The sequence below is a fragment of the Zeus faber genome (genome assembly GCF_960531495.2).
Source record: "Zeus faber genome assembly, chromosome: 4".
NCBI lineage: Eukaryota > Metazoa > Chordata > Actinopteri > Zeiformes > Zeidae > Zeus > Zeus faber.
In genome coordinates this window covers 11,758,168-11,784,195 of record NC_137191.1, presented here as the reverse complement: position 1 = coordinate 11,784,195, position 26,028 = coordinate 11,758,168, and the positions used below count along the sequence as shown (strand labels likewise).

General features: G+C 44.6%; 3 protein-coding genes across 4 annotated transcripts; 2 read left to right on the top strand and 1 right to left on the bottom strand.

Moving 5' to 3' along the window:
* Nucleotides 1–666: 666 nt before the first annotated feature.
* On the top strand, nucleotides 667–5,716 carry taf5 (TAF5 RNA polymerase II, TATA box binding protein (TBP)-associated factor; the record flags this gene model as incomplete). The annotated part of the gene is made up of 11 exons (XM_079999910.1): nucleotides 667–1,096; nucleotides 1,527–1,755; nucleotides 1,884–2,199; nucleotides 2,374–2,537; nucleotides 2,689–2,824; nucleotides 3,378–3,498; nucleotides 3,644–3,773; nucleotides 3,949–4,113; nucleotides 4,199–4,376; nucleotides 4,642–4,819; nucleotides 5,048–5,716. 11 exons carry the CDS (start codon nucleotides 667–669, stop codon nucleotides 5,260–5,262), a joined length of 2,262 nt encoding a protein of 753 aa, XP_079856036.1. The 3' UTR covers nucleotides 5,263–5,716.
* Nucleotides 5,717–5,861: 145 nt separating this feature from the next.
* Nucleotides 5,862–7,258, bottom strand: atp5md (ATP synthase membrane subunit k). The gene is made up of 4 exons (XM_079999918.1): nucleotides 7,182–7,258; nucleotides 6,298–6,402; nucleotides 6,077–6,170; nucleotides 5,862–5,988 (listed from the first exon to the last, which is right to left on the bottom strand). Exons 2-3 carry the CDS (start codon nucleotides 6,382–6,384, stop codon nucleotides 6,081–6,083), a joined length of 177 nt encoding a protein of 58 aa, XP_079856044.1. The 5' UTR covers nucleotides 6,385–6,402; nucleotides 7,182–7,258; the 3' UTR covers nucleotides 5,862–5,988; nucleotides 6,077–6,080.
* A 175-nt stretch (nucleotides 7,259–7,433) lies between these two features.
* Nucleotides 7,434–26,025, top strand: pdcd11 (programmed cell death 11). Of its 2 annotated transcripts, none has more exons than XM_079999908.1 (37): nucleotides 7,434–7,506; nucleotides 9,441–9,567; nucleotides 9,704–9,850; nucleotides 10,114–10,278; nucleotides 10,384–10,545; nucleotides 10,717–10,837; nucleotides 10,978–11,153; nucleotides 11,563–11,670; nucleotides 11,846–12,058; nucleotides 12,271–12,395; nucleotides 12,541–12,601; nucleotides 13,057–13,203; nucleotides 13,332–13,583; nucleotides 15,332–15,460; nucleotides 15,717–15,911; nucleotides 16,177–16,347; nucleotides 16,581–16,794; nucleotides 16,871–17,020; nucleotides 17,230–17,342; nucleotides 18,201–18,691; nucleotides 18,827–18,889; nucleotides 19,021–19,117; nucleotides 19,245–19,334; nucleotides 19,931–20,030; nucleotides 20,193–20,370; nucleotides 20,473–20,529; nucleotides 20,632–20,754; nucleotides 21,052–21,174; nucleotides 21,811–21,979; nucleotides 22,176–22,301; nucleotides 22,436–22,549; nucleotides 22,673–22,816; nucleotides 22,983–23,233; nucleotides 23,379–23,547; nucleotides 23,647–23,800; nucleotides 25,222–25,387; nucleotides 25,505–26,025. In XM_079999908.1, the coding sequence occupies exons 2-37, from the start codon at nucleotides 9,466–9,468 to the stop codon at nucleotides 25,674–25,676; spliced, it is 5,538 nt and encodes a 1,845-aa protein (XP_079856034.1). In that variant the 5' UTR covers nucleotides 7,434–7,506; nucleotides 9,441–9,465; the 3' UTR covers nucleotides 25,677–26,025. The 2 variants fall into 2 exon arrangements, with proteins under 2 accessions (XP_079856034.1, XP_079856033.1); XM_079999907.1 differs by having other exon boundaries at nucleotides 22,670–22,816.
* The last annotated feature ends 3 nt before the right edge of the window (nucleotides 26,026–26,028 follow it).

The following is a 26,028-nucleotide window of genomic DNA, read 5'->3' as shown; positions in this document are numbered from 1 at the left end:
CAAACTGCATTGCAATATTATGACATTGGAAGAATATAAGTACAATATATCAGGATCAACAAAAAAACACACAGAAATCTCTCACACACTATTTCGTTTTAGTACCTATTGTGCATAATCTCCGGGTGCGTTGCAAAGACATTTCACTGTATGAACGTATGTATATGTATGTAACAAATAAACCTCTTGAATATATATATATATATATATATATATATATATATATATATATATATATATATATACACACACACATATACACACACACACACATATATACACTGTATATGCTGCACACACACACACACACACACAACCACACTCACATTATTACACTGGGTTTTATAATATGAGCGTTTGTGTTTGACCAAAGCGCCACCATCTGGTAGACCGTGGCAAGTTCACTTGAATGAGTGTGATGACATTTCATATTTACAACAGTAAAACTTTCAGAGCAAAGCATCCATTTTACAGTGTTATTTTTTTTAATTTAAAAATGCATTGAAATGACTCAAGTGACATTGAAAATAAAACAGTTTTGTGTTTTGTAAGGCTATTCCGGTTCCCACTACGGTGCAGTGAACTACTCTCCACCAATCAGATCGCCTCGTCTTGCGCGGTAGCCATTGTTTAATTTCCTACGCGCATGCGCAATTCATTTCAAAAATGGCGGCCGTACAAAGTGGTCCGATGGACACGAACGAAGAAAAGGAAATAAAAACAGAAGAGCCGAACGATAGTTCCAGAAATAATAACGCAAACGATGTTAGACCGCTTTCCGTGTCCCCCGGGACGACCTCTTCGGGCGGATGCACCAAACCTGTGGCGGGAACGACGGAGGAGCAGCAGACGCTGCTTGCGGTCCTACGGTTCCTCAAGAAGAACAACCTCTCCGAGTCCGTTGACATCCTGCGTCGGGAAGCGTGTTTATCGGAAGAAACAGAAGATTCGAAGGGCGGCGAGCTCGGCGGGGCGGGTGCGGGTGGCGGTGCCGGGAGTACCGACAATGGAGGCGGCGATACGAGCTCTCTCCTTAGCCGGGTGTCCGTCGCACCGACCGCCGGATCGACCAGTGTGGCTCCAGCGCCATCCAAAGGTCCCAAAAAGTGCCGCTTTATGACCAGTTGATTTACGTAATAATGTATATGTGAAGAACTTCAGCCGAAATATGGATAGTGTTCTTGTATAATTAATACAAATGAAGTAATTATGATTATTAATAATAATAATAATAATAATAATAATAATTGTAATAATGCATGTATATAACACCTTTCATTCGTGAAATACAGTTTGAAGTGCTTCATATTGACAAGGGAAAACAAAGAAACTATTTCTGAGGTGGTTGATAAAATACGGTTTAAAATGATATCAATTCCAAGATACTTTTCTTTGTCACATCATTGTCCGAAGTTGACCGTAGTTCCCCCTCATCAGATCTTAGGAACGACTGCGATCAGAGCTACCAGCTCAGTGTTTGTGCCGATGTTCTCTACACGGGTGTTGTTGTTTCCTTCCACTTGCAGGAGCTGGAGATGATCAACCGGACGTCAACGTGGTGCTGTCCGCGTACAGCCAGCAGGGAGACCCGCTCCTCTACGACGTTTACTACAACAGCCTGAAGAGGTTCATTGAGTCGGTGCTGGACTGCCATCGGGCGGAGCTCTCCCAGGTCTTCTACCCACTCTTCGTTCACATGTACCTTGAACTGGTCTACAACAACCATGAAAATGTGGCGAAAGCATTCTTTGAAAAGTAAGTGTATCCATTTTTTTCCCCCACATAATAATATAACAATATGCTATGAAAAATGTGTAAGAATAGTGATTGGTAGAAGTTAAGCTATATTTTTGATAATAACAGTACATCCCTCCCAAATTTAGATTCAGCGGGGACCAGGAGTGCTACTATGCGGAGGACCTCCGCATTTTGTCAGGCCTGACCAAGAAAGAGCACATGAGGGGCAACGAGACGCTGCTGGACTTCCGCACCAGCAAGTTCGTCCTGCGCATCTCGCGCGACTCGTACCAGCTCTTGAAGAGGCACCTTCAGGAGCGTCAAAACAACCAAATCTGGAATATCATTCAGGAGCACCTCTACATCGACATATTTGATGGGATGCCTCGCAGCAAGTCCCAGATTGATGCCATGTCGGGCAGCCTGGCTGGTGAGGCCAAGCGAGAGGCCAATAAGGCTAAGGTATGTTTATTATTGTGTGTGTGTGTGTGTGTGTGTGTGTGTGTGTGTGTGTCAGTGTGTGTGTGTGTCTGCCCTAAATTCTTTTTCATCCTCATTGTTGTGATCAAGACCCCGGGGCTCGATCAAGTCTGTATGAGACGTTGTCATTTCTCCCCGACCTTCTTGTCGCGGTAGGTGTTTTATGGGCTGCTGAAGGAACCCGAGATTGAGGTGCCTCTCGATGACGAGGACGAGGAGGCGGAGAACGAGGAGGGCAAACCCAAGAAGAAGAAACCCAAGAAGGACAGCATGGGCTCAAAGAGCAAGAAGCAGGACCCAAACGCACCTCAGCAAAACAGGTGTGGCCTTAGCACACATGAATATCTTCAGGGAAGAACTCTTTTTGGGTTCCCGATTTGCAGCTCAACCTTGGTGCTCCGGATGTGGAGAGACTGGGAATTACCGTGAATGAAGTGTGATGTTGATGGCTTCATTGTGTCTCGTCCGCAGGATGCCTCTTCCGGAGTTAAAGGATTCCGACAAGCTGGACAAGATCATGTACATGAAGGAGGCCACCAAGAGGATTCGCCTGGGACCAGAAAACCTTCCTTCCATCTGCTTCTACTCCTTTCTCAATGCGTACCAGGTGAAGCCCAGGTGTAATGTTATTGGCAGAATCCTAAATGGATACAAGTGGGTAACAACATATAAAAGAGAGTGACACAACTAAAAATACATCACCTTTTTAAAATGTAAACATACATAATTAATCATTTGTGTGCATTTTATTATGTCTGCTAAACTAGCAAATGGTGCCATCAACAGAATTCAAAATATAATGGCCCTGTTAAGAAATGTGGTCGGTGCTTAAAGAGATGGTTAGATATGGTGGGCAAATATAAATGTTATTCATTGAATATTTTTCTGTGCCTATATTGAGTATTGCCGTTATACCTTTTGGAAAAATGCAGCCTTTGAAGAACAACCACACTGCAAATATTTTCATCATTAATAATGAAATCAAAAATATCCAAGTTATTTTTATTTATTTATTTATTTTAGTTCTGTTGTTTTGTTTTATCTGAGCCGTTTAACTGAGAAGTGTTTCTTTCCAGTTCAAGGCTGGCTGCCTTTCTTGTTTTTTTTAGTCTGCATATAAAGCCAGAATCCTATTAAATTGTGTTCTGGTGGAACTGTAGGGCTTGACAGCAGTGGACTTCACAGACGACTCCAGCCTGATTGCCGGAGGCTTTGCAGATTCAACCGTACGAGTGTGGAGTGTCACACCCAAAAAGCTCCGCAAGGTCAAGTCTGCCGCAGGTACTGAGACCCAATGTTGACCACTCGTGTTTGGCCACGACCACAAAAAAACGTAGTCATCCTAATGCACATCATGTTAGACAAACACAGTTGTATCATATATAACCTGCATGACAGTTGCCCTTTTCTCTCCCCCACTATCAAGACCTCAGTCTTATTGACAAAGAATCTGATGATGTACTGGAGAGAATAATGGATGAGAAGACGGCGAGTGAGTCAAAGATCCTCTACGGACACAGTGGCCCAGTGTACGGCATCAGCTTCAGCCCAGACAGGTAGGGCAGCCGCGCTGCTTATCAAATGCTGCATCACACCCAGTGTTGCATAAGTCACACACTATTATCTTGTAATATTTGCAATGGCGGACCAGTCAATTTTTCTGTATCTTCAATATACATATAATTTCCTTCAGAAAATTATCACTAATTATCCATCTTTCTCATGCTGCAGGAACTACCTTTTGTCTAGTTCAGAGGACGGCACAGTCAGGCTGTGGAGTCTGCACACATTTACTTGTCTCGTAGGCTACAAGGGCCATAACTACCCAGTGTGGGACACTCACTTTTCCCCTTACGGATACTACTTCATCTCTGGGGGACACGACCGTGTTGCGCGGTAAGAGTCTGCAATGCCCACTTGAGTGCATATTCATACTGAGACATTGTGACTTTAAATGGGCTCCTCTCCGTCTACACAACAGTCTTTGGGCGACGGATCACTACCAGCCTTTACGTATGTTCGCTGGTCACCTGGCCGACGTGACCTGCACCCGCTTCCATCCCAACTCCAACTACGTAGCCACAGGCTCATCCGACCGCACCATCCGTCTCTGGGACATCATCAACGGGAACTGTGTCCGCATCTTCACTGGTCACAAGGTAAGTTGAGTCGAGTGACCTTTCTATCATTTGGCCACTCGAGATATATATTTGTCTTTAGTTAAACATTCAATCAATTCTCTTCGCTTGGCATCCTACAGTGTAGGCTGTGAAGTGCATTTTTGGTCATGTTCTATATGTCTAGTTGCTTTAACATTGCACTATTAACACCTGAAGGGCACAATAAAGACACGATCAAATTTGCATATAGAGGAACTGCAGCACACCTTAACCATTCTCTTTTTTTTTTTTCCTCCACTCACAGGGCCCTATCCACGCTCTTGCCTTCTCCCCCAACGGCAAATTCCTTGCTTCAGGGGCTACTGATGGCAGGGTTCTTCTTTGGGAAATTGGTCATGGTATAATGATCAGAGAGCTGAAAGGCCACACAGATACGATCTACTCCCTCAAGTTCAGCAGGGATGGGGAGATTCTCGCATCTGGTGGGTGGACCACAAAGTCCCAATAGCAACCTGAAAACTATTATAGCGAAGTTAACAAACTTAACTATAACAATATTAAGCTCTGCCATTCTGGCTCTAACAGGACAGGAATTTCTATGTTTAATGATTATATTTTTGTCTAAAATACATGAAGAGTGAGAGTGTTGTTGGCTGTTGCTGTTATATGAGAAGCCAGCAAGATCACATCCATCCTTTTTCTTCCTCTAGGCTCCATGGACAACACAGTTCGTTTGTGGGACGCGCTGAAAGCCTTTGACGATCTGGAGACTGACGACTTCACAGCGACTACAGGGCACATCCATCTACCAGAGAACTCCCAGGAGCTTTTGCTTGGCACTTACATGACAAAGTCGACGCCGGTTATACACCTGCACTTCACCCGGAGGAACCTGCTGCTGGCCGCTGGGGCCTACAATCCATGAAGACGGTTTTTTAAAAGAAGTCATCCGCCAAGACCCTCTCAGGCTAGACGGACATGAGGCGTCGGGAACGACAATTGCTTAGTTTTACCCTCTGAATTATGACATTTTGAAAGACTACATATGACGGAACGTGTAGCATGTCAGAATGTAACCACACGCGACAAGTTCAGCGATGTCAACTTCCTTCCCGATCTCCACGGTCCTCTCGGTCACTGTTGCGGAGCAGTGTCTGACAACCAAGAGTCGAGCTGATCGTCCAGTTTGACTTTTATTTCAAGTTTCAAACAAAGTGTCGCCCTGTAACTTTGACATACAAAATGTTTGCTCCTGGAGCTCGACGAGTCTACAACCACCTGTGGGAATGTATCTTTGGATAATGGTTCAAATTCGAGAAAGATAATATCTGGCAAAGTGACATCACTCTGAGGGTCTGTTAAGATGCAGAGCCCAAGCAACTTTGTCGGACGGACTTGCCTAAAGGAGTGCCATTTATAATCCTTAACCTTGTTTGTCACTGCCATGAGTTCAGCTGTATTCAGCTCATAGCTGTAATGTATTATAGTCATTTTATACCGGTGCAAAGTGTAAATAAAATGGGGTTTTTTTTAATTGATTTTGACAAATCTTTATTGTTGTTTACATGGGGACACCAAACAAATGTTCACACTACAAGCACATCCAGCTTCCTCCACTCTCCGCTAGGATAAGTTATGGACAAGGGCACGCCTAGTAAAAAGACAGAAAAAGGGTCTGTAAGTTAATTGTACCAAATAAAAATCCAAACAATATTATTACAGCAAATGTTATCACTTACATCATCACTTTTCTGTGATGGCAGCCTGTTTCTTGGGCTTCAGTTTGAAGAAGAGAGCAATGGCTGCTATGGTGGCGTACGTGGCCAATACACACTAAAGGAACAAAAGATTGGATGTCATGAAACAGGTTGTATGATCACACTGGTATCAGGCTTCACACTTAGATGATTCAGACCAAATTAAAGAAGGTGAGTTAAAAGCGAATCCTTTCCACACTCACGTTTCTCCTTCCTGTGATTGTGTAGGAATTGAAGTACTTGGCAATCCCAGTAAACTGGTGCTGGGATCCGGCATCGTGTCCTCCCATGATGGATTGTAAGTGGTCCTAAAGAGGAGAACATTTTTAGCCTATTAATGTTGACTAGTGGGCAACGTTTGGACAATTCAAGGTTAAGAAGCAGTTGAGAAATATCGTTAAATAAATACAAATTGAAAAAGATGAATGACCACTTTAGAATTTGGTTTGCGGAGGGGGGTTGGTGTGAAAACACGGAGTGCATTCGATTTTTTCTTTACCATAAAAAATTGTGTGTGTATATATATATATATATATATATATATTTTTTTTTTTTTCTTAACTTGTATTTTTTCTATACAAGTTGTGACAGAAGCCTCCCATATATCAGTAACCCAATTTACATTACGGTTATTCTATGAAACAATATTAAGACTATTAATGACGCTCCACCATAACAGATACAAGCTACGGCCAAACGATAATACTCAAATTGGGGACATGCTGTCACATTTGGAGTTTTTTAGAATGCCACCTTGGTTTACACTGATTTGTTCTTGTATGTTTACACGCTCGATACAACATGTTTGCCCCCGTTATAATAATATGTTGCTCGTGGTCGAACAAGTTTACATGCACTCATTCATTCATTGATTCAACACGGACACTAAACTCAAGCAGCCGCTGGTTATCATTAGCTTGTTAGCTAAAAGGACCTAGCTAGCCGTTCGAGCGGCCCAAGTCACTTGCACAGCTGAAATAAAGCCGTTTTGGAGACCGCGAGGATAGTAACTGGGATGCACGCAGTTCGCTCGAACCACTGTTGTTGTAGCTGCTGTTGTTGTTTTTAATCCACTGCGCCGTCTTACCTCTAACACCCGAACCCGGCGAATACAACGAGACGAGTGCCCTTCAACGGAGTCCGCGACGCCAAATGTGCCCGGAAAATCCCGCCCTTCCCGGAAGTGCGGGGCACCGGCGACACCCATAGGCCTATATTAAGTGTCAATCGAATTTCCAGTCGCTGACTCGTCGAAGCACGCGTCGGTCATCCGCGGCGGCGAGCGATTGGACGGGCTTCGGAACGCCCCGCCCCCACGCGACTCCCTCTTCCGGTTTCCAACCATGGCACGCTAGAGGGGTCGACACGTGAGTTTGGGCGTCAACATACCCGTAAGAACACTGGCAGTACGGGTATGTATCCCGTACGAGTGCGCCGATGTTTTCACGGGCTGCGCGGAGCCTCTAAGCCGATGTTTGGTTTTGCTCCTTTTCTGTGGTTTGTCTGGCTCCTCTCCATTTGGCCTCGCTGACTAACCTCTCGCCGCAGCAATTTCGCCGGATCTCTTTTACGGCATTCGCGAACTAACTCGGAAACTTGGTGTTATAACGTTATCATTTAGATAACACATGTGAATTACTGTCGACTGCTAGATAAATACAATCCACGTGTAGGTATTTGTTGTAAAAACACCGAGCAGCGCGGCTGCTGGGGTGTAATGACACGTCCTCTCCACCGGGTGGCGCTTTATTTCCAATCCTCTTGGCATTTTTCGGGCTTTAAGTGTCTGGAACACGACAAACGCCGCACCCACGGACACGGCTGAGGTCTCTTGGGACCGGGGCGTTTCAGACGTCCTGTGGTGCAAGCGTTATCCGCGTCGATCTACATTTGTGGCAGGAATTGGTGGATAAAACGTTGCAAATTCACCGGACGTTGAAGAATGCTGCTGTATCTTCATTAGTTTGTGGAGCAGGGCGCTGTGCAACATCACGAACGGATGTTTTATAAGTCCAGGCTTGGTCTCCGGGTGCGCATTTGGAGAGTTGCGCTGTGTAGATCGGGTTACTTCTTGTAGTAGCTACGCTTGTTCGGGAGACCGACCGGTGCGTTCATTGTGAACTCGGAAAGTTGTGACTCTCGGAAAGTTGTAACTCGTGCTGCGTTTCACAGAACCCGGAAAACTGTCATACATACCTAACACGACTTGTATTGCTGCCTGCAGCTTTATTTTGGGGTCTAACCCGTTGGGCATTGAATTTTTTTTCTCTTCTTTTTTTTTTTTCGGGCTAAAACTGTCTGTAACAGAACAACTGCAGACGCTCGGTGCCGTAAGAACCAGGAAGTCGCAAACATCTCGTGGTTCAAGTTTCATCCATATCGATCCACATACGAAGCAGAAATTTGTGAAAAACGGACAAAATTTGACCCAAAGTCGCCGAATATGCATCACCGACGCGGCAACGTTTGAAAACGAATGGAACGAGATGGGTTTTAAAGAAAGACGCTTTGTGACATCATCCTCTAACTTGCTATAAATGTGCGGGTTGTGGTTCTGAATGTTCATTTGCGCGGTGCGTGGTGTAAACTGCAACGCTCTGTAATGGTTAAAGATTACAAACTAGGTGTGTGCGTGTATTTATGTACCGTCTTACCTGGTAGATGCCTGCGGGGCTGTTCAATTGATATTTTATCTCTTTGTTTTTTTTGTAAATTAAGACATTTTATTCCAATATAACTCCTTGTTACATGCGCTGTTGTAGTCTTCCTTACTTTGCCGGATTCGTGAAAAAACATTAATCCACAGAGACTCGTCACCGCGTCGAGTCCACCCGACTGTGGGAATGAATGATGCGTTCATGTACTAGGAATGCGTCAGAAAACTAGAACCCGTGAAATTGTAATTACTCACAGAAATTCGGATTTCATGGCGACGTAACCTATCAAATATTTAATCCACAGGAAGGCGTCACCACTAAAGTAACGTAAGTTCGCTTCCCTTCGTAAGCCTCTGTACATACGTCATTATTGCCCCTCGCGACACCAAACGTCAACTTCCGTCACTGGGACTCCGACTCTACTTACACAAACAACACAGTTATAACAACGACATGGTTTGGTGTAGAGTCAATGATGGACAGGAACCTCGGAAACCTGTAATACATACTTAACGTGACTAAACTGGACCCCATGTATTGCTGTCTGCAGCTATATTCACTATTATTACCGCTATTATTATAATACATTGTCCTGGGTTCTCATCAACAATTAAGCATGGGGCTTTCCACTTAATAATAAAATATTTTTCAGGGTACCCACTAATACTGTAACCTGGTCTTTATTTCAGCAAATTGAAACTGTACTAAAGCATCATGACATCAATGGAAGAAGACTTCCCTCGAGGAGGGGACGTCAAAAAGTCTACTGAGGGCAAAGCAGCGGTGCAGAGGGCTGAAGTCGACAATCTCTTTCAGGTTCAATACTCTAATAATAATCTCTACACTAAAACCCTCCACAAAAAAAAAAAAATCCCTGTTAAATGTTCTCTGAGGTTCTGTCTTTTACGTTTCACAATCTACACTTGACATTACTTCTGTATTTGTCCATCAGTCACATGAACAAACGGAGACCAAGAAAAGAAAGGGCGCCACCCAAGATGGTGGCAAGACGTCAAAGAAGCAAAAGACAGCCAATAAAAAAGGAGATGCCACGATACTTAACGCGCCAGCCAAATGTGTCGAAATTTTACATCTTAAGGTACAGTATTTTGGAAGATTCTCACCTTTTAACATTTAACCTTTTAACATAACTAACTCATTGAATGTGTGACGATTCGGTTACATACTTTCACTATGTATGATACAAACGTGACACCTTGACACAACCATGTTGTTTGACGTTTGAATACGTTTCCACAAGTTCCCTCTGGATGCATTGCCTTCTACTTTTCTTTCTCTCCCGGTTTTCCCGTGCCTTTTATCCTTTCCTCTGGTCTTACGTTGACTTTTGTATGCTCACAGAACTTGAAGGAGGACATGTTGATCCTGGGTTGTGTGAAAGAGGTGACAGACTATGACGTGACCGTCTGTCTCCCCTGCGGACTGCAAGGTTACATCAACATCAAGAGCATCTCTGACTCCTACACCAAGCTCCTCAGCGAGCAATTAAATACGGAGGATACAGAGGTGGGGTTTAAATTTTACAACACTGAAAGTATTATTATTCTTATTTTTATTTTTTTATTTTGTTCTTTTAAGGCTCAAGGTTCCGTCTTGTGGTGTGTTTTGCAGGAGATCTGTTCTTTGGAAGACATTTTCTGCCCGGGCATGGTGCTCCGGTGTATTGTCAGGAAGTTAGACATAGCGAACTCGGGCTCCATAAGCATCCAGTTGTCGGTCGATCCCAAACATGTCAACCAGGCTCTAACACCAAACTCACTGAAAACGGGCATGGTAAGTTATCGAAGAGCATCCACAATGTTAACAGGTCTCATTTCTGTTCAGTGTTTTTGTCTCGCTTATTTTTTTGATACCCTTGCCCCTGTCTTTTAATACTGTTGGATAAAGGAATCATTAATTCCTGTCTTTATTTTAATTGTTGTTTTTTTTAATTTATTTTAAAAGACACTAAGTGGCTGTGTGGAGAGCGTGGAGGACCACGGTTACTTAGTCGACATTGGCATTAGTACAACCAAGGCCTTCCTGCCGAGGCAGGCAGCGAAGGACAAGCACAACAACCTCAGAGGTACGACAAAATAATGTGATCTGGGGTCCCGGTTGAGGAAGGTTTTCCCTTTTGGGACGTTGAGATTAGTTCCAGTGCTCCAAATAATTCTGTCAATGTCTTGTCATGCCCACGGTGAATGTGTACCTTCTGGTGTCCAGAGCTGAAGGTGGGCCAGAACCTTCTTTGTCGACTGGATGAAGTGAAGAGCTCTGCGAGGGTGGTCCGCCTCTCTGTGAGCCCCTCGGTGCTTTCACAGGCCTTTGCCGAATCCTCCCATGGCTGGACTCTCTCCAATCTGCAGCCTGGCCTTCTGGTCAGAGCACAGATCAAAACGGTAAACAGAAGTTATTTTGGGGTCCTCGGATTTCCCCAGTTTAATAAGAAAAATGTAAATGAAATTATGCAGTGTTTCAAAAGTATCTCATTCATGATTTTCATACTTATAGCCTTTAAAGGACCTGACTGGCGTCAAATCAGGATTTAGCCTATTTACTAGTCAGCACACACACACTTTTACAATTTTCCTGAGGATGGCTCATGCTCAAATATTTTTTGATCTATATATTTTTTTAAAGTCTCTATTTGCCTTTATTTCATTTTTAAATTTGAACACTGGTGAGAAATTAATTTTCCCTTGCTTCTGCCATAATTATATTTGCCATTGAGTTAATTATTTTTTTTTTTTTATCAGCAAAAAAAATGGTCAGGGATAATATAACATCTAGAATTTTTCCGTCCTGCAGGTCACAAAACATGGGTTGATCCTGAGCTTCCTGTCGTCCTTCAGAGGTCAGGTCGACTTCCTCCACTTGGAGCCTGAGCAGGCGTCCAGCTACACCAAAGGACAAGAGGTACGATACACAAACAGTGATTACATCCTAAAAAGTAAAGGTTGTCATTTGGCATCTGTGTCATCTTAGTCGTGGTATGTGACGTGGGCTATGCCCAGGCTTTACTGTTCCCATGCTGCTATCTGGAATTCAAACTTCTCCATTTTCACCCCATTGGATTTCTTGTGCCGATCAGGTTGAAGCATGTGTGGTGTACATCGAGCCATCCAGCCGCTTGGTGGGCCTGTCCCTGCGCAGCTTCCTCCGGCAGCCCGGCACTCTTCTGGATTCCTCCGCCGTCAGTGATGAGCGCGTAGGGAAGGTGGTGGAGGGCTGCAAGATGGCCGCCATGCACCACATGTCCGGAGCTGTGCTCGAACTGCCGGACCAGACGGCTGTGTTTGTACATGTGAGTTAGTGCTGTTCTCATTCATGATTTATTTATTTTTGTATATTTACTTATTTTCAGTGCCATGTTGTCCCAATCTATGTTTTCACTAATTTGTTCTTCGGACAATCACATTGGGCCGCCTCTTAATGTAAAGTTGTGTGATGACAACGGACATGGTGTCCTAGGTTGTTTTAGAGAGACAACTCCTTTTTTCACCCCCTTCCCTCCAGAAAAACCTCCTGAGGGAGTCTCACTCGTCGCTGGACAACAACAAAGTGGCGGCAAAGCCCGAGTACAGCTGCAGGATCCTCCACTTCAGCCCCATGGAGCAGATGTTCTTCGCCAGCCTACGGAAGTAAGCGTTTGTTTGTGTATCTGTCAGTTTAGTCCTATTGCAAGCGGTGATGGTTGCACTTTGATGGATTTGTGTTGTTTGGTAACTCTTGAAACGTTTTTTTTTTGTTTGTTTTTTTATTATTATTTATTTTTCCTCTCTTCAGGAGTATGACAGCATCGCCTCACTTCAGATATCAAGATATTGAGGCCGGACAGATTGTAGAAGTAAGAGCAAAAGAGGCCTCTACAAGCCTCATACCCACAGTTACATTTGTTACACATAATGTTAATTTTTTTTAGTTTAACTATATTTACAATTCTAGTAAATGTTATTTATTATTACATTTTTCTCATGTAATACCTGTCCTTGGCTCAACGTGTAATCCATAATAACCTGGGACAAGATATCCTTCCACTGTAAATTTTGTTCTATAACAAGAGCCATACCGTGCCATGACACTCAATTTCATACAGTTAGTTGTTTGTGAAGGTTGGGACCATTTTATCAAAGTTAAGAGATTGAAATTGGGCATTTTTTGTAGAATTAAAAATAAGTACGACATAAATGTGTCCAATAGTGATAACGTTACCGCTTGTGGTCCACAGCTGCAGCTCGCCATCTCCACCCTACATCTTCCGCAACCGTCTATAACAAATACTTCCTTTCATCAACCTTCTAGGGGACGGTGTCGGCGCTGTCCGATCACGGCATGATGGTGAAGATCTCTGACTTCATTAAAGGCCTGGTGCCCAGGACCCACCTCTCTGATATTCTCCTCAGAAACCCGGAGAAAAAGTACAAAGAGGGCATGACTATCAAATGTCGGGTCAGTTCAATGCTTGTTTTTTTTTTTTATATATAATTTATTTTTGAGTTTCATACTGTGTTCTGTTCACCCCAAACAAACTGTTAGAAGTGTTTTCAGTTTAGTCAAACTGACATATTTCTCTGCAGGTGTTGTCAGTGGAGGCCGACAGGAAGAGGCTGAGCCTCACGAGGAAGAAGACTTTGCTGGAATCCACCTTGCCCCCGTTTCTCACTTATTCAGACGCCCGAAAAGGCCGCATTTCCCACGGCTACATTGTCTCCATCAAGACCTTTGGCTGCATCGTGCGGTTCTACAATGACGTCAGGGGCCTGGTGCCCATCGGCGAGCTCAGCTCCGAGCCCCGACTAAATCCTGAGGAAGCGTTCTACATTGGACAGGTTAGAACTTCTTTAATAAGGGGCCTCTGTTTAATAACCGAGGCCCCGAGTGAGATGTAGGTGTTTTTTGTGTTTTCTCAATAGGGCTGTCAACATTGGCCAAATTTCACGTTACAATATTTCTTCTGAAAAAAGTTTGAATATGTATTTGAATATCTATTACAATTTTAAAATGTTACAAATTGACCAACTTTGGGGCTGTGTTATTGCACATTAGGTCCACAAGAGGGCAAACCAATATAACGAGACGCAACGGGCGGCGCAGCAGAGTGCACTTTGGGGGGGTTACAGACGGTTCTGCTGCAGAACAGTCCAATCAGAGCGCTCTTTTCTCCAAACAAAGCAAATAAAAACAGTGTTTTTATTCTAGATGTATTTAATTTGCTCTGTGTCCTGCTGCTGCTGAGCAGATCGCTTCTGAAGAGTGGAAAATGCACCGTGGCCCGGTGGTTGGGAACCTCTGCACTAGAGGACAGAGGACAATGTTGGTGATAGTCGGGCAGCTTGGGACCGTGTACCTCGGCTTAAGCTTGCGGATGAAATCTTTAAATCCAGACCTCTGCGAGATGTTAATCAGTCGCATGTCTTTGCAGATAAAACGGGTACATTTATCTATAATTGCCATTTGAGAGGGACAGGGAAGAGCAGCAGATGGAGATGGCGGCAGCAAATTACGCATGGAGATAACGCACAGAGAGGGAGACAGGTCCCAGTCTAGACCGGATCTAAGGTCTTGTATAGCCTTCTTTCTCTCCTTTCCTCCCGTGATAAGTGAAATCTGACTCTGCAGACTGTGTTGCAACTCTGTTGTTGGCGCAGGAAGCAGCCACTTTCAGTTTTGTAGGATCTGCCTAAGTATTGATAACACGCTCAGTATTTTACAAATTCTATTATTATTTTTTTTTTTTATTTGATGAACATGGGCACGTATCGGCAAAAATGAACTGTGGCCGTTTCAGGAGAGACACAGTTAATTTTTGAGAGACACAGGCGATGGGATTGAGAAAACACAGTTTATTGTAGAGAGAGGGCTAGTTGGAATAAGCCCAGGAGCAGATGGAGATGTCATGACAACGGCTCCTCTCGTGTGTGTGTGTGTGTGTGTGTGTGTGTGTGTGTGTGTGTGTGTGTGTGTGTGTGTGTGTGTGTGTGTGTGTGTGTGTGTGTGTGTGTGTGTGTGTGTGTGTGTGTGTGTGTGTGTGTGCGTGCGTGCGTGCGTGCGTGCGTGCGTGCGTGCGTGCGTGCGTGCGTGCGTGCGTGCGTGCGTGCGTGCGTGCGTGCGTGCGTGCGTGCGTGCGTGCGTGCGTGCGTGCGTGCGTGCGTGCGTGCGTGCGTGCGTGCGCGCGCGCCCTGTTGCTCGTTAGAACAAGCAACAGATAGGCAGCGTCTGTGGCTCCTCAAACCACACCAACCCCACACCACGTGAAAGAAATGGGTTTTATTTCTATTAAAAAAAAATAAACGACAGCGGGGGCGGTGGGCAAGCAATGTAATCATGTATCCCCAAACACCAGGTAACACCGGGAACCGCGGCAACCCTAATGTGGACGTATGCCCGCAACATTGACATTATTATTACTATTTCTCAATATTGATTCAGTTTCAAAGTAGAATCTTCATCAGTCCATAAAGTTGTGACTGATCTGAAAAGGACACATGACTATCTCACCAAAACAGAGATGGACCTGTCCTTTATAAAATGAATTTATTTGATTAAGATTTTGGAATTGTTGCTTTTGTTTTGCCAGGTTTTAAAAGTGAAAGTCCTTCAGTGTGAGCCAGAGAAGGAGAAGCTGTTGCTGTCGTTTAAGGCAGCGATGCAGGACGACAGCGCCGTGGAAACCCCCAAGCTCCAGTTTGATTTTCAAGTGGGGAAGGTACGACAGACAGACCTACGTACTTGATTTTACATTTTTTCTTTCATGTTCTCATTTTTTGTTTACTAATAATGAACGTTTCCCTCTTTGTGTTTGGGATTGTTGTCGTTCAAGATTCAAGATTTTTTATTTGTCACATACATATACATACTTCCATACATATATGCAGTGAAATGTAATAAATCTCATCATCTTAATACATTAGCTTTTAAATGTAACCGTTTAATAATGCGTCGTTTTTTTTGGTAAAATGTAGAAGTTGGAGGTCCTGGTGCTGAAAAAGTCCATCGCCGGTCTGGAAGTCGACATCCTGCCCGATGAGTTCCGAGCCCTGCTACCCACAATGCATCTCTCCGACCACATTTCCAACTGCCCTCTTCTGTGGGAGGCCATACGGGAAGGCGACACCATCTCCAGCCTCGTCTGCCTCAGCAAGAACAAAGACACCATCGTATCCTTTCTTTTTTTTTTTTTTAATTTTTTAATTTTTTTAACATGGCCTAAATTGAATTAATACATTTTTTGTTTTTTCGTCACTAAAGACTCCCTCCGGAGAAACCTTTTTCCTCCGGAGTTTTTCAATTTAAATCCATCTTCTGTAATCTTGATTGTTTTTTATTTTTTTTAATGTAGTGCTTAGATCTTATCTACTCTTTTGAAGGAAAAGCAGAGAAGTATCCCCCTCTGTTTTTCTTAATGGCACCACCTGCTTGAAGACTCTGACCAAGAAGCCTGCAATGAAGAAGTTCCTGGAGGAGGGAACGCTTGCTCAAGATTTCTCTGACATCGTGGTTGGAATGCAGCTGTTTGGCTGGATCAAGAATATAATGCCCTATGGGGTCTTTGTTGAGTTCCCACACGGCCTCATCGGCCTTGCACCCAAATCAGTAAGTTAAAATCATGTACCGTATTATTTTGACGGCCCAACTTGAATATAACAGCTTTTCACAAATACATACACACATATCACGACATGCTGACATGTAGGCAAATTGAAATTTACCAAACAGAAAATTCCTGGATCATAACCTCTCAAGTGCCAGTACATTTGATCTTGTTCGTTAGCTTTAATCAGGGCTTGAGTAAATACTGTCTTCCACCCTCCCCACCCTCTCCCCAGGCCCTGTGTGACCAGTTTGTCACTGATCTAGTGACGGTCTTCGCAGTGGGCCAAACGGTGGTTGCCAAGGTGACCAACCTCGATGAGGAGAAGCAGCGTTTCCTAGTGACACTGAAGGTCTCCGAGGTGATGAGCCCAGAGGGGGAGGCCCAGACCATGCTCCTCAGAGGTCTGCAAGAGAGGAGAACCGTGGCAGAGATGTTGGCCAGCAGAGGTACAGTCTGTGGCGCTGGGTTATGTGTAATTGCTTTCCCGCTACACTGTCTAACTTCCTTTGCATTCATTTCCAGAGGACTCTGATCTCCACGAACAGTTGGCGGCCTTAACTGTTGGTCAGAAGCTCAAACTTACTGTGGACGTTTTGAACGACGATGGTGCCACTTTTAAGTCGGATGAGATTGGCGGTGCCACCATACATGCGAGCAAGCACCATGTGATAGGTGAATGTCAAATCTACCACATAGTGTAGGGCAAAGCTACAAAGGTGCTAGAGGCTATTTAGAAGTGTTGATTTGAATATAATTGTTTATTTTTATTTATTTATTTTAAATGGCATGTAGTCATTTGACGGGGACCATTATCTTTTGTTAACATGCAAAGTTTTTATTTTTGTTTTCTTTCATTATAATTTTTTTCTTTCCCCTCTCAGGTGTGAACTTGGTTCCAGGACAGAAAGTCAATGCAGTAATCCTGCATATCGATCTTATCTCAGCTTACATCCACGTGTCTGTTCTCGCCAAGCTTTTGGCGAAGAAGACATCGGTGAGTTTTATTGTTGCTTTTGACGCTTACTCCCTTGGTTCAATACAAACCGCTTTGCTTCGAAATACGGCGATTATTCTTCTTACTCAAATGGGGGAAGTTAATTTTGTTAATTCAATGGTAACTGTATGAAGATCCAAACAGTGAGATACAAGTTCCTCTCAAGGTTATTGTGATTTATAGAACATTCCTATTGCTTGTTGACCTCTTGTCTCAAGATATGGATGGATTGGTCCTGAAAAGGTTGTTTGCATTCTTTTTGTTTCTCCCGAATATAGTGGCGATAAAACGACTTAAAGTATTAGCTACATTTCAATCTTTTATAGTTTCTTGTTTTCGTTTATTCCTTCAAAATATTACCAGCGGAGGTGATCATATGTCTGCAAGATCTGAGATCTGATACTTCAGTCATTTGGGAGCGTAGTTCTAAAACATATTGAAAAATCAGTCTATGGCTTGTCCAGCAGTCTAAACACTGTTTAAGAGTTGTGAGATTTTTATTTATTTTTTTACTTGGACTCATTCAGTCCACCATAGTGTATTTGAGTAGTTTACAGTTGAATATAGTCTGCAACTGAATTCCTATTGAGAGACATTGGAATTCAGAGAGGTTGTCGTATGCTCTTGGAAGAGAACAAGTGTTCAGATATTCAAAGTCTTGTGTTGTTAATGGGTCAGAGGCTTGAGAAAGTCACTTCATACAAGAGAGATCCAACCAAATCATACAAAGAGTTCTTCATTTCAACATAATGGTAATTATGAAAAAAATGCACTATGCATTTTCATTGTTAGTTGAAGTACTGAAAATGTGTCACCGTCCATTACTCAGCACTGTAATTCTATTTTTTATAATTCCAGCTAAGTGAAGGGTCCATACACTCGGTGATGGTGCAGCATGTGGACAAAGACTTCTCCGTGGTTGCATTTGATGAAAGCGCTCACCTCACGCTGATCCAGAACGCCCGGCACTTGAACGAGATGTTCTGCCCGGGGACCGAAAAGCTGAAGCTGGGGACGTGTCTGACGGTCACGGTCCTGAAGCCCAGCTGTGAGGAGCTGGCGGGGCTTCCCCTCGTCTCCTGGGGGCACGTGGCCCCGAAGCGCCAGCATGCGCTCCCGAAGAGCCAGGCGCCCGAGGGACATTCCTTCGGCGAGCTGGTCAAGGGCACGGTGCGGTCGGTGAAGCCCACGTGTGTGCTGTTGGCGCTGGAGGGCGGAGGCACGGGCAGCGTGCACGTATCGGAGGTGACGGAGGGGGCGCATGTCGGCTCCTTCCCGACGTCCTCGGTCAAGGTGGGCAGCGTGGTCACCGCCAGGGTGATCGGCGGGAGAGAATCTACGGGACACAGGTATTTTTAGGAGGATATTGTTTGTTTTCTCTTGAACCTACAATCTTTAGTTTGTTTAAAATTACTTATCGTGGTTTTTTTAAATTCCTTTATTATATTATTTCTTCTTTAATTTTTTTTTTTTTTTTCTTTCAGATTCTTACCCTTCTCCCACCCGAATTTCAAATACACCATTCCTGAATTAACGCTTCTAGCCAGGTAATTTTTTCAAACTTCCTGCTCATGGCATCTTGTTTTTCTCGTGTTGTTTTCATGACTTGGTCTCTCTCTCTCTCTCTCTCTCTCTCTCCCTCTCCCTCTCCCTCTCCCTCACCCTCGTCCGCTCACAGCAAGCTTGTCAACGCAGTTGAGCTCAAACCGGTCAAGCCCCAAGAAAAACTGAGCAGCTACAAGGTTGGAGAGCAAATCACATGCTTTGTATCAAAGGTAAGATTTGATGATTGCAAATGGTTGCGAGATGTAACCGTGTTTCCCTTATTTCCTCACTTTGATGTTTTAACCACATGTACCTGTGAGATTAATGTATACGGAGCATTCTCCTTCTGCCCTGCAGTATAACCCAGACAAGAAGATGTTGGAAGTCGTCACAGATCCTAGTGTCACAGGGACCGTCGATTTACTCGACATGATCACAGATCCTAAAGTAAGTTTCATGTCTTTACACTAAGGATGGTAATAATTAACCGTTAACCGACAATAAGAATTTTGACGGATTAATACTATCAGGTAAACTGTTAAAAAAAACGGCGTACGTAGTGTGTTTACTTAAACCACGTGCGACAATTTAGAAGACGCTGCTTTTAGTTGTTTTATTTGGAGGAACAGCCCAGAATACGGAACGGCTCCACGTCTCTTCGCAAATCGGTATTTAAATTCCTTTTATTTATCATTTTAATTTGTAAAGTTCAATAAAAAAAGACCGTTATTCTCTTTTTCGGGCCATAGTATTTTTATATTGTCGGATAATGGTTGATTGGTTAACGAGGGTCGGCTATTGGTCAGGAAAGTAATTCTAAATGAGCATTCCTACTTTACACACCGCCCTTAAAATAGATATATGATTTGCTCTTTGTTAGCCTGTCACAGACTTGGCCATGTTATTTTAGGCCTCGGATTTCGCTTTTGTTCCTCAAAGTATTTAGGGCTGTGTTCAAACTATTAAACCAAAGACAAAAGAAAGGAAAGGTTAAAGGGCTTTACTTTAGTGGTATCTCCTAGAGCTTGTTTGTTTCCTCTCAGGGTGCCAGCCACCCAGAGAAGCTCTACAAGCCGGGCCAGGCGGTCAGCGCCACGGTGCTGGTTTCCTCCAATCCCCGTCGCCTCAGCTTGTCTCTCACTGGTAAGACGGAAGCATCCTTGGAAACCGTAGAGCACTCTGTGTTTTTTTTTTGTTTTTTTTTAATATTATTATTATTATTATTATTTTTTTTTTTTTTTTAATAAAAAATATTAAAAAAAAATTATCAATGTTTAAAAAAAGTCATTCTGTATCTCCACATAGGTGTCACCAAACTGGAGGAGGGGAATGTCACTTTGGGCATTGTGATCAACATTGATCCCCACCTGGGTCTGTTGGTCAAGCTTCCCTTCGGCACCACAGGAAGTGTCGCCCTCACAGATGTGTCTGACGCCTATCGACCGAGCCCCCTTGGAGCCTTCAGCAAGGGCCAGCTGCTCAGGTTGGTACCAGGAGGTGTTCCAAAGAAAAGTCTCAAAACTGAATTTCTGTACATTTCTTAAAAGAAGCCTAACGGTGATTTCATTTATTTCCCTCTCCTCAGGTGTTTCCTCCTGGGGAATGAAACTGGAAAATGGCAGTTGTCTCTCCGTCGCTCAAGGTGTCAGCATTTTACTTAATCGATTTAACAAATCCACAGTATTACAATGTGCCTTTGGCACACAGGTCCCCTCAGGTTTGATGGAAGCTTGTTTTCTTCCAGGCTGAACCCTGAGCAGCCTAATTCAGCAAAGGACCCAGAGGTGTCGTCCATCGAGGACCTGAAAGCCGGACAGCTTCTCAGAGGCTTCGTCAAGTCTGTGGGGGAGCGAGGCATCTTCCTCAGGTGACCCACATTCCACACAAATAACAGTAGCACATCCGTACCACTAGAGGGAACAGTGGCCTGATTCTCCTGCTAAACTGCAGAGTCATCATTGCAAAAGACAGTATCTGAGATACTCAAGGTCATAAACTAAGTATGTCTTTGAAATTGAACGATGACCAACCATACTGTCACTATGACTATGTAAATGAACACATATTATGTAATTCTTCTGAGGCTGAATGATATCTGATATAAAAAAAACTGTCTTGACTCTCAAGGAGACGTGTTTGTGTGTGTATCTCCTCGTCCTTGCAGGTTGTCTCGCTCCATCACAGGCAGAGCTCAGCTCCAAAAGTCCACAAACTACTTCGTCGCCAACCACAAAATCCTGACCAAGAACCTGCCTGTATCCAAGCCAATCACTACCATGATTATCAGGTAAAACAGCATATTTATATATTTTTATTATGTTTTGGGTCTTTTTATCGAACACATTTTTAGTGATTGACATTTTCAATTTTGGATTCCTTTTTTCACATAAGAAATTATGATAAAGCTGATTCATTCATGCTAAAGGACACCAAGGGCAAGTATTTAAACACACATAACCTCAATGGTACAACTAATAGAGAATAAAATATTACCGCCACTTCCCAGTAACCAAAGAATGATCTTTCTTTATACTAAGGTCCTAAATATGGAAGGGGGGGGGAAAAAAAAGTGTCCCCCTCCCTTAGTATTACTAGGGGCAATGTTATTTCAATGAGTGAGTGCTCGGCGCTAACGGTTGCCTCAGTTGCCCTCGACCACCACATTGATCAATTGGCAACCATTTTGTGGCCTCTGGTTGACCCCCGCGGCAACCACCTGTTCAGTATTTTTTAACCCCGCGCCCGCGACATGCAATACCGTAAATGAATTAAAATTTTGTAATTGTTTTCAGAATATTTCTGCATTTAGGATTGGGCTGGAGTGTTCCTGATACAGCCTCTGAGTGGACGCAGTGTCGTCATGTCTGTTGTTATTATCTTTGACTTTTTGTCCAATTCCCTCTGCTCTCTCTCCTCTCGACAGCGTCGACAAAAAGGAGGAGTTGGTTGAGCTGTCGCTGCTGCCGGAGGACACGGGGAAGCCGGACATTCTTCCAGAATCTCTGGGTCTGCCTCTGCGTCTGAGCGGCGAGATGAAGGAGAAACACAGCGCCGACAGGAAGAGGAAAGCCTCCGTGTCCGACAGCCAGCAGGTCACACAACAGCCGCCGTGTCTTTTCATCTTATCAATGTGGCATTCTCTTTTCTCTCTGGAGTCTACGTCCCTCCCTCGCTCCCTCATATCTCTTTGAAAGATACACCAACTGTCTTTCCTGACGAGCAGCCCGTGAGGCCCCGGTAACATCTGGTTTAACTTTATAGTAAATGGAATCTCGTGTAATTTATTAGGGCCAAGCAGACAAACAGCCCAAGAAGAAGAAGAAGAAGAAGGGGAAGACGTGCTCGGATGTGTTCTTCAGGGAGGAAGAGAAGGATGAGCAGGAAGAAGGGAGAGGCAAACTCGCGCCTACAGAGGTAGAGCACGACGCGTCTGAGAAATAAACTTTTCTTTCTGGTCGACCAGCGGCTCTCGACCAGCCTAGACTCAGGAGCCACATTACTCATAATTCAATATTACAGCCATTCTCATTCATGTGTTTTTTAACCAGGGCCAGACAGTCACAGTGTCGAACAAGAAGAAAACAAAGAAAATCAAGCCAGAGGACAGCGACAGCGGAGTTGAAGTGCTGGAGGAAGGCTTGGCGGAAACCAAACCGCCGACGGTAAAAACCATCTGGCTTCCGATTCGCGACCTGTCCGCCGCAGAGAATGGGCAGCTTTGTTGACATTCCCAGCTTGGAAATTGAATTAACTTATTTTTTCGTCCTCCCCGTCTCCCTCAGCAGGCGATGGAAAAGGACGCGGGTCCGGCCAGACTCCGGGTTTCGGCGGGCTTCTGTTGGGACGTGGGGCTGAGCTCCCTCAAGCCGGCCTCCGTGGCGCAGGAGGCCGACTCCAGCGATGGAGAGGACCAGGAGGAGGCCAGCAAGGTGGGGATGTACAGGCGGGCTTTCAGATATCCTCACGTGTTGTTTTTGTTTGCCAAAAAATTCAGCGCAACACTTTATTTTTGTCGATACTTTTAGTCGTTTCTATTGGTTGTTGCCCAAATGCTCTCCATGCTCTGCCGCTTTCACATCCTTTCCCCTACCGTAGCCCCAGAGGAAGTCTCGCCACGAGCTGGAGCAGAAGAAGAAGGAGGAGGAGAAGGCCCTGGTGCAGCGGGAGACGGAGCTGATGGACCCGACCCTGAAGCCGCAGGACGCTGTGGCCTTTGAGCGCCTGCTCCTGGCCTCGCCCAACAGCTCCCTGATCTGGCTCCAGTACATGGCGCACCACCTCCAGGCCACTCAGATCGAGCAGGCTCGCAACGTGGCGGAGAGAGCTCTCAAAACCATCTCCTTCAGGTGATTGACGCGCATCGAAATATGAGAAAGACGGAACAGCTGATGTACGTTTCGGGTCAGGGGCGTTGGGTCCTAGTTCCAGGGGTGAACACATCTTGTATGGTGCGGATCTCTATCGGGCTCTTTTTTTTTTTCTCTTCCCCAGAGAGGAACAGGAGAAGCTTAACGTATGGGTGGCCTTGCTGAACTTGGAGAACATGTACGGCACGGAGGAGAGCCTGAAGAAGGTGTTTGAGCGAGCGCTCCAGTTCTGTGAGCCAATGCCGATCTACCAGCAGCTGGCCGACATTTACTTCAGGTCCAACAAGACCAAGGTAAACGTCAGAGCTGATTGTTTGCTGGAGCTACCAGCGTCACATAGTTAAAAAATTGAAGAAAAAGAAATTCCTTGTGCGGTGTCCGTGTGGCCGCAGGAGGCCGACAACCTGTACAAGACGATGGTGAAGAGGTTCCGTCAGGACAAGGCGGTGTGGCTGAGCTACGGGACCTTCCTGCTCCAGCAGGGCCAGAGCGACGCTGCCAGCGCTCTCCTGCAGAGGGCGCTGCAGAGCCTGCCCGCCAAAGAAAGTAATACCACCTCAACTCCACTTTGAGCATCTACCATATACACTCACTGAGCACCTTGTCAGGAACACCTGTACGCCTACTTATTTGTGCAATTATCTAATCAACCAAATCGTGTGGCAGCAGTGCAGTGCATAATATCATGCAGATATGGGTCAGCAGCTTCAGTTAATGTTCACATCAACCGTCAGAACGGGGAGGAAATGTGATCTCAGTGTTTTCAACCGTGGCATGATTGTTGGTGCCAGACAGGCTGGTTGGAGTATATAATGTAACTCCTGATCTCCTGAGATTTTCACGCACAACGGTCTCTAGAGTTTACTCAGAATGCTGCAAAAAATAAAACACCCAGTGAGCAGCAGGCCTGCGGAGGGAAACGCCTCGTTGATGAGAGGTCAACGTAGAATGGCCAGACTGGTTGGAGCTGACAGAAAGGCTACGGTAACTCAGATAACCACTCTGTACAAAGGTGGTGAGCAGAAAAACATCTCAGAGAGCACAACACGTGGAACCTTGAGGGGGATGGACTACAACAGCAGAAGACCACGTCGGTTTCCACTTCTGTCAGCCAAGAACGGAAAGCTGCGGCTGTAGTGGGCACAGGCTCACCAAAACTTGGCAGTTGGAGACTGGAAAACATAGCCTTGTCTGATGAATCTCGATATCTGCTAAGTCACACAGATGGAAGGGTCAGGATTTGGGAGCAACAGCATGAATCCATGGACCCAACCTGCCTTGTGGCAACAGTCCAGGCTGGTGGGGGTGGTGTAATGGTGTGTGCAGGTTTTTTTTTTTGTTTTTTTTTGTTTTTTGTTTTCTTGGCACACTTTGGGCCGGTTAATACCAATCAATCATCACTTGAAAGCCACAGCCTATTTGAGTATTGTTGATTACCATATGCATCTCTTTCATGGCCACAATTTACCATCTTCTAATGGCTACTTCCAGCATGATAATGCATGGTGTCGTGTTCTTCAGTGGCCTTCCCGAGTCACTCGATCTGATTCACGTACAGCACTTTGGTGATGAGATGGAGCAGGAGATTCAAAATGAATATGCGGCTGACAAATCTGCAGGAATTGCGTGATGCTATCATGTCAACAGGGACCAGAATCTCAAATGAACGTTTCCAGCATCTTGTGGAATCCATGGCAAGAAGAATTGAGGCTGTTTTGAGAACCAAGGGAGCCCCCACCCAGTATCAGTATAGTGTTCCTAATAAAGTGCTCAGTGGGTCTAATTCCAAATGAAGTCTAAATAACCTTGTGCTATGGTGCTATAATTCAGTCAAATTTTTTAAATGACGGTTCTGCCGTTGATTTCGCTGTAAAATCTGGGATTTTGAAGTTGTGATTCGGGTCTATTTGAATAAAGTTGAAGTTTCCCCTCTTCCGGCCGACTAAAGGTTTTCCCCCTCCTCTCAGGTGTCGGCCTCATTAGCAAGTTTGCCCAGATGGAGTTCCAACACGGTGATGCGGAGCGAGGCCGTGCCATGTTCGACAAGGTCCTGAGCACCTACCCCAAGCGCACGGACCTGTGGTCCATCTTCATCGACCTCATGATCAAACACGGATCGCAGAAAGATGTCAGGTGAGATGAACCTGCTGTTATTAATGGCCCCGATGCTACAGCAAATACCCTCTTTACTTTCCTCCCCATCAAAAATTCTAACCACCTCTTTTTCTCCCCTTCCCTGGGACGGCGCAGGGCGCTGTTTGACCGCGTGATCCACCTGAGTGTCGCCGTCAAGAAGACAAAGTTCTTCTTCAAACGCTACCTGGAATACGAGAAGAAGCACGGCACAGCGGACAGCATCCAGGCGGTTAAAGAAAAAGCTTTGGAGTTTGTGGAGGCGAAAGGGACGACGGCCGCGTGCTAGACCCCGTGCACCCGAACCCCCCCATGTGAGCACGCATCCGGTCCTGTTTGCTGGATCCCTCTTTATTATGGATGAATGAATTCAGTTTAATAACTAAGGTCTTATCAAGAGTATGTTGATATTTCATCATCATGCTATGGTGGTATGAACTGTTTCCCTCTTTTGTGCGGGGATTGATGACATTTCGGAGCGTTTAATCACAATAGGAGAATATGTTATCTTTTGGAAAAAAAAAAAGAAATGTACACTGTATATGCTTTTTACTTTTTTGCATAGAGGATAACCTAAAGTGTTTGACATTGGAGGTTTTTGTTTTTGTTTTGTTTTTCTAATTAAAACAATCTCTGGCACC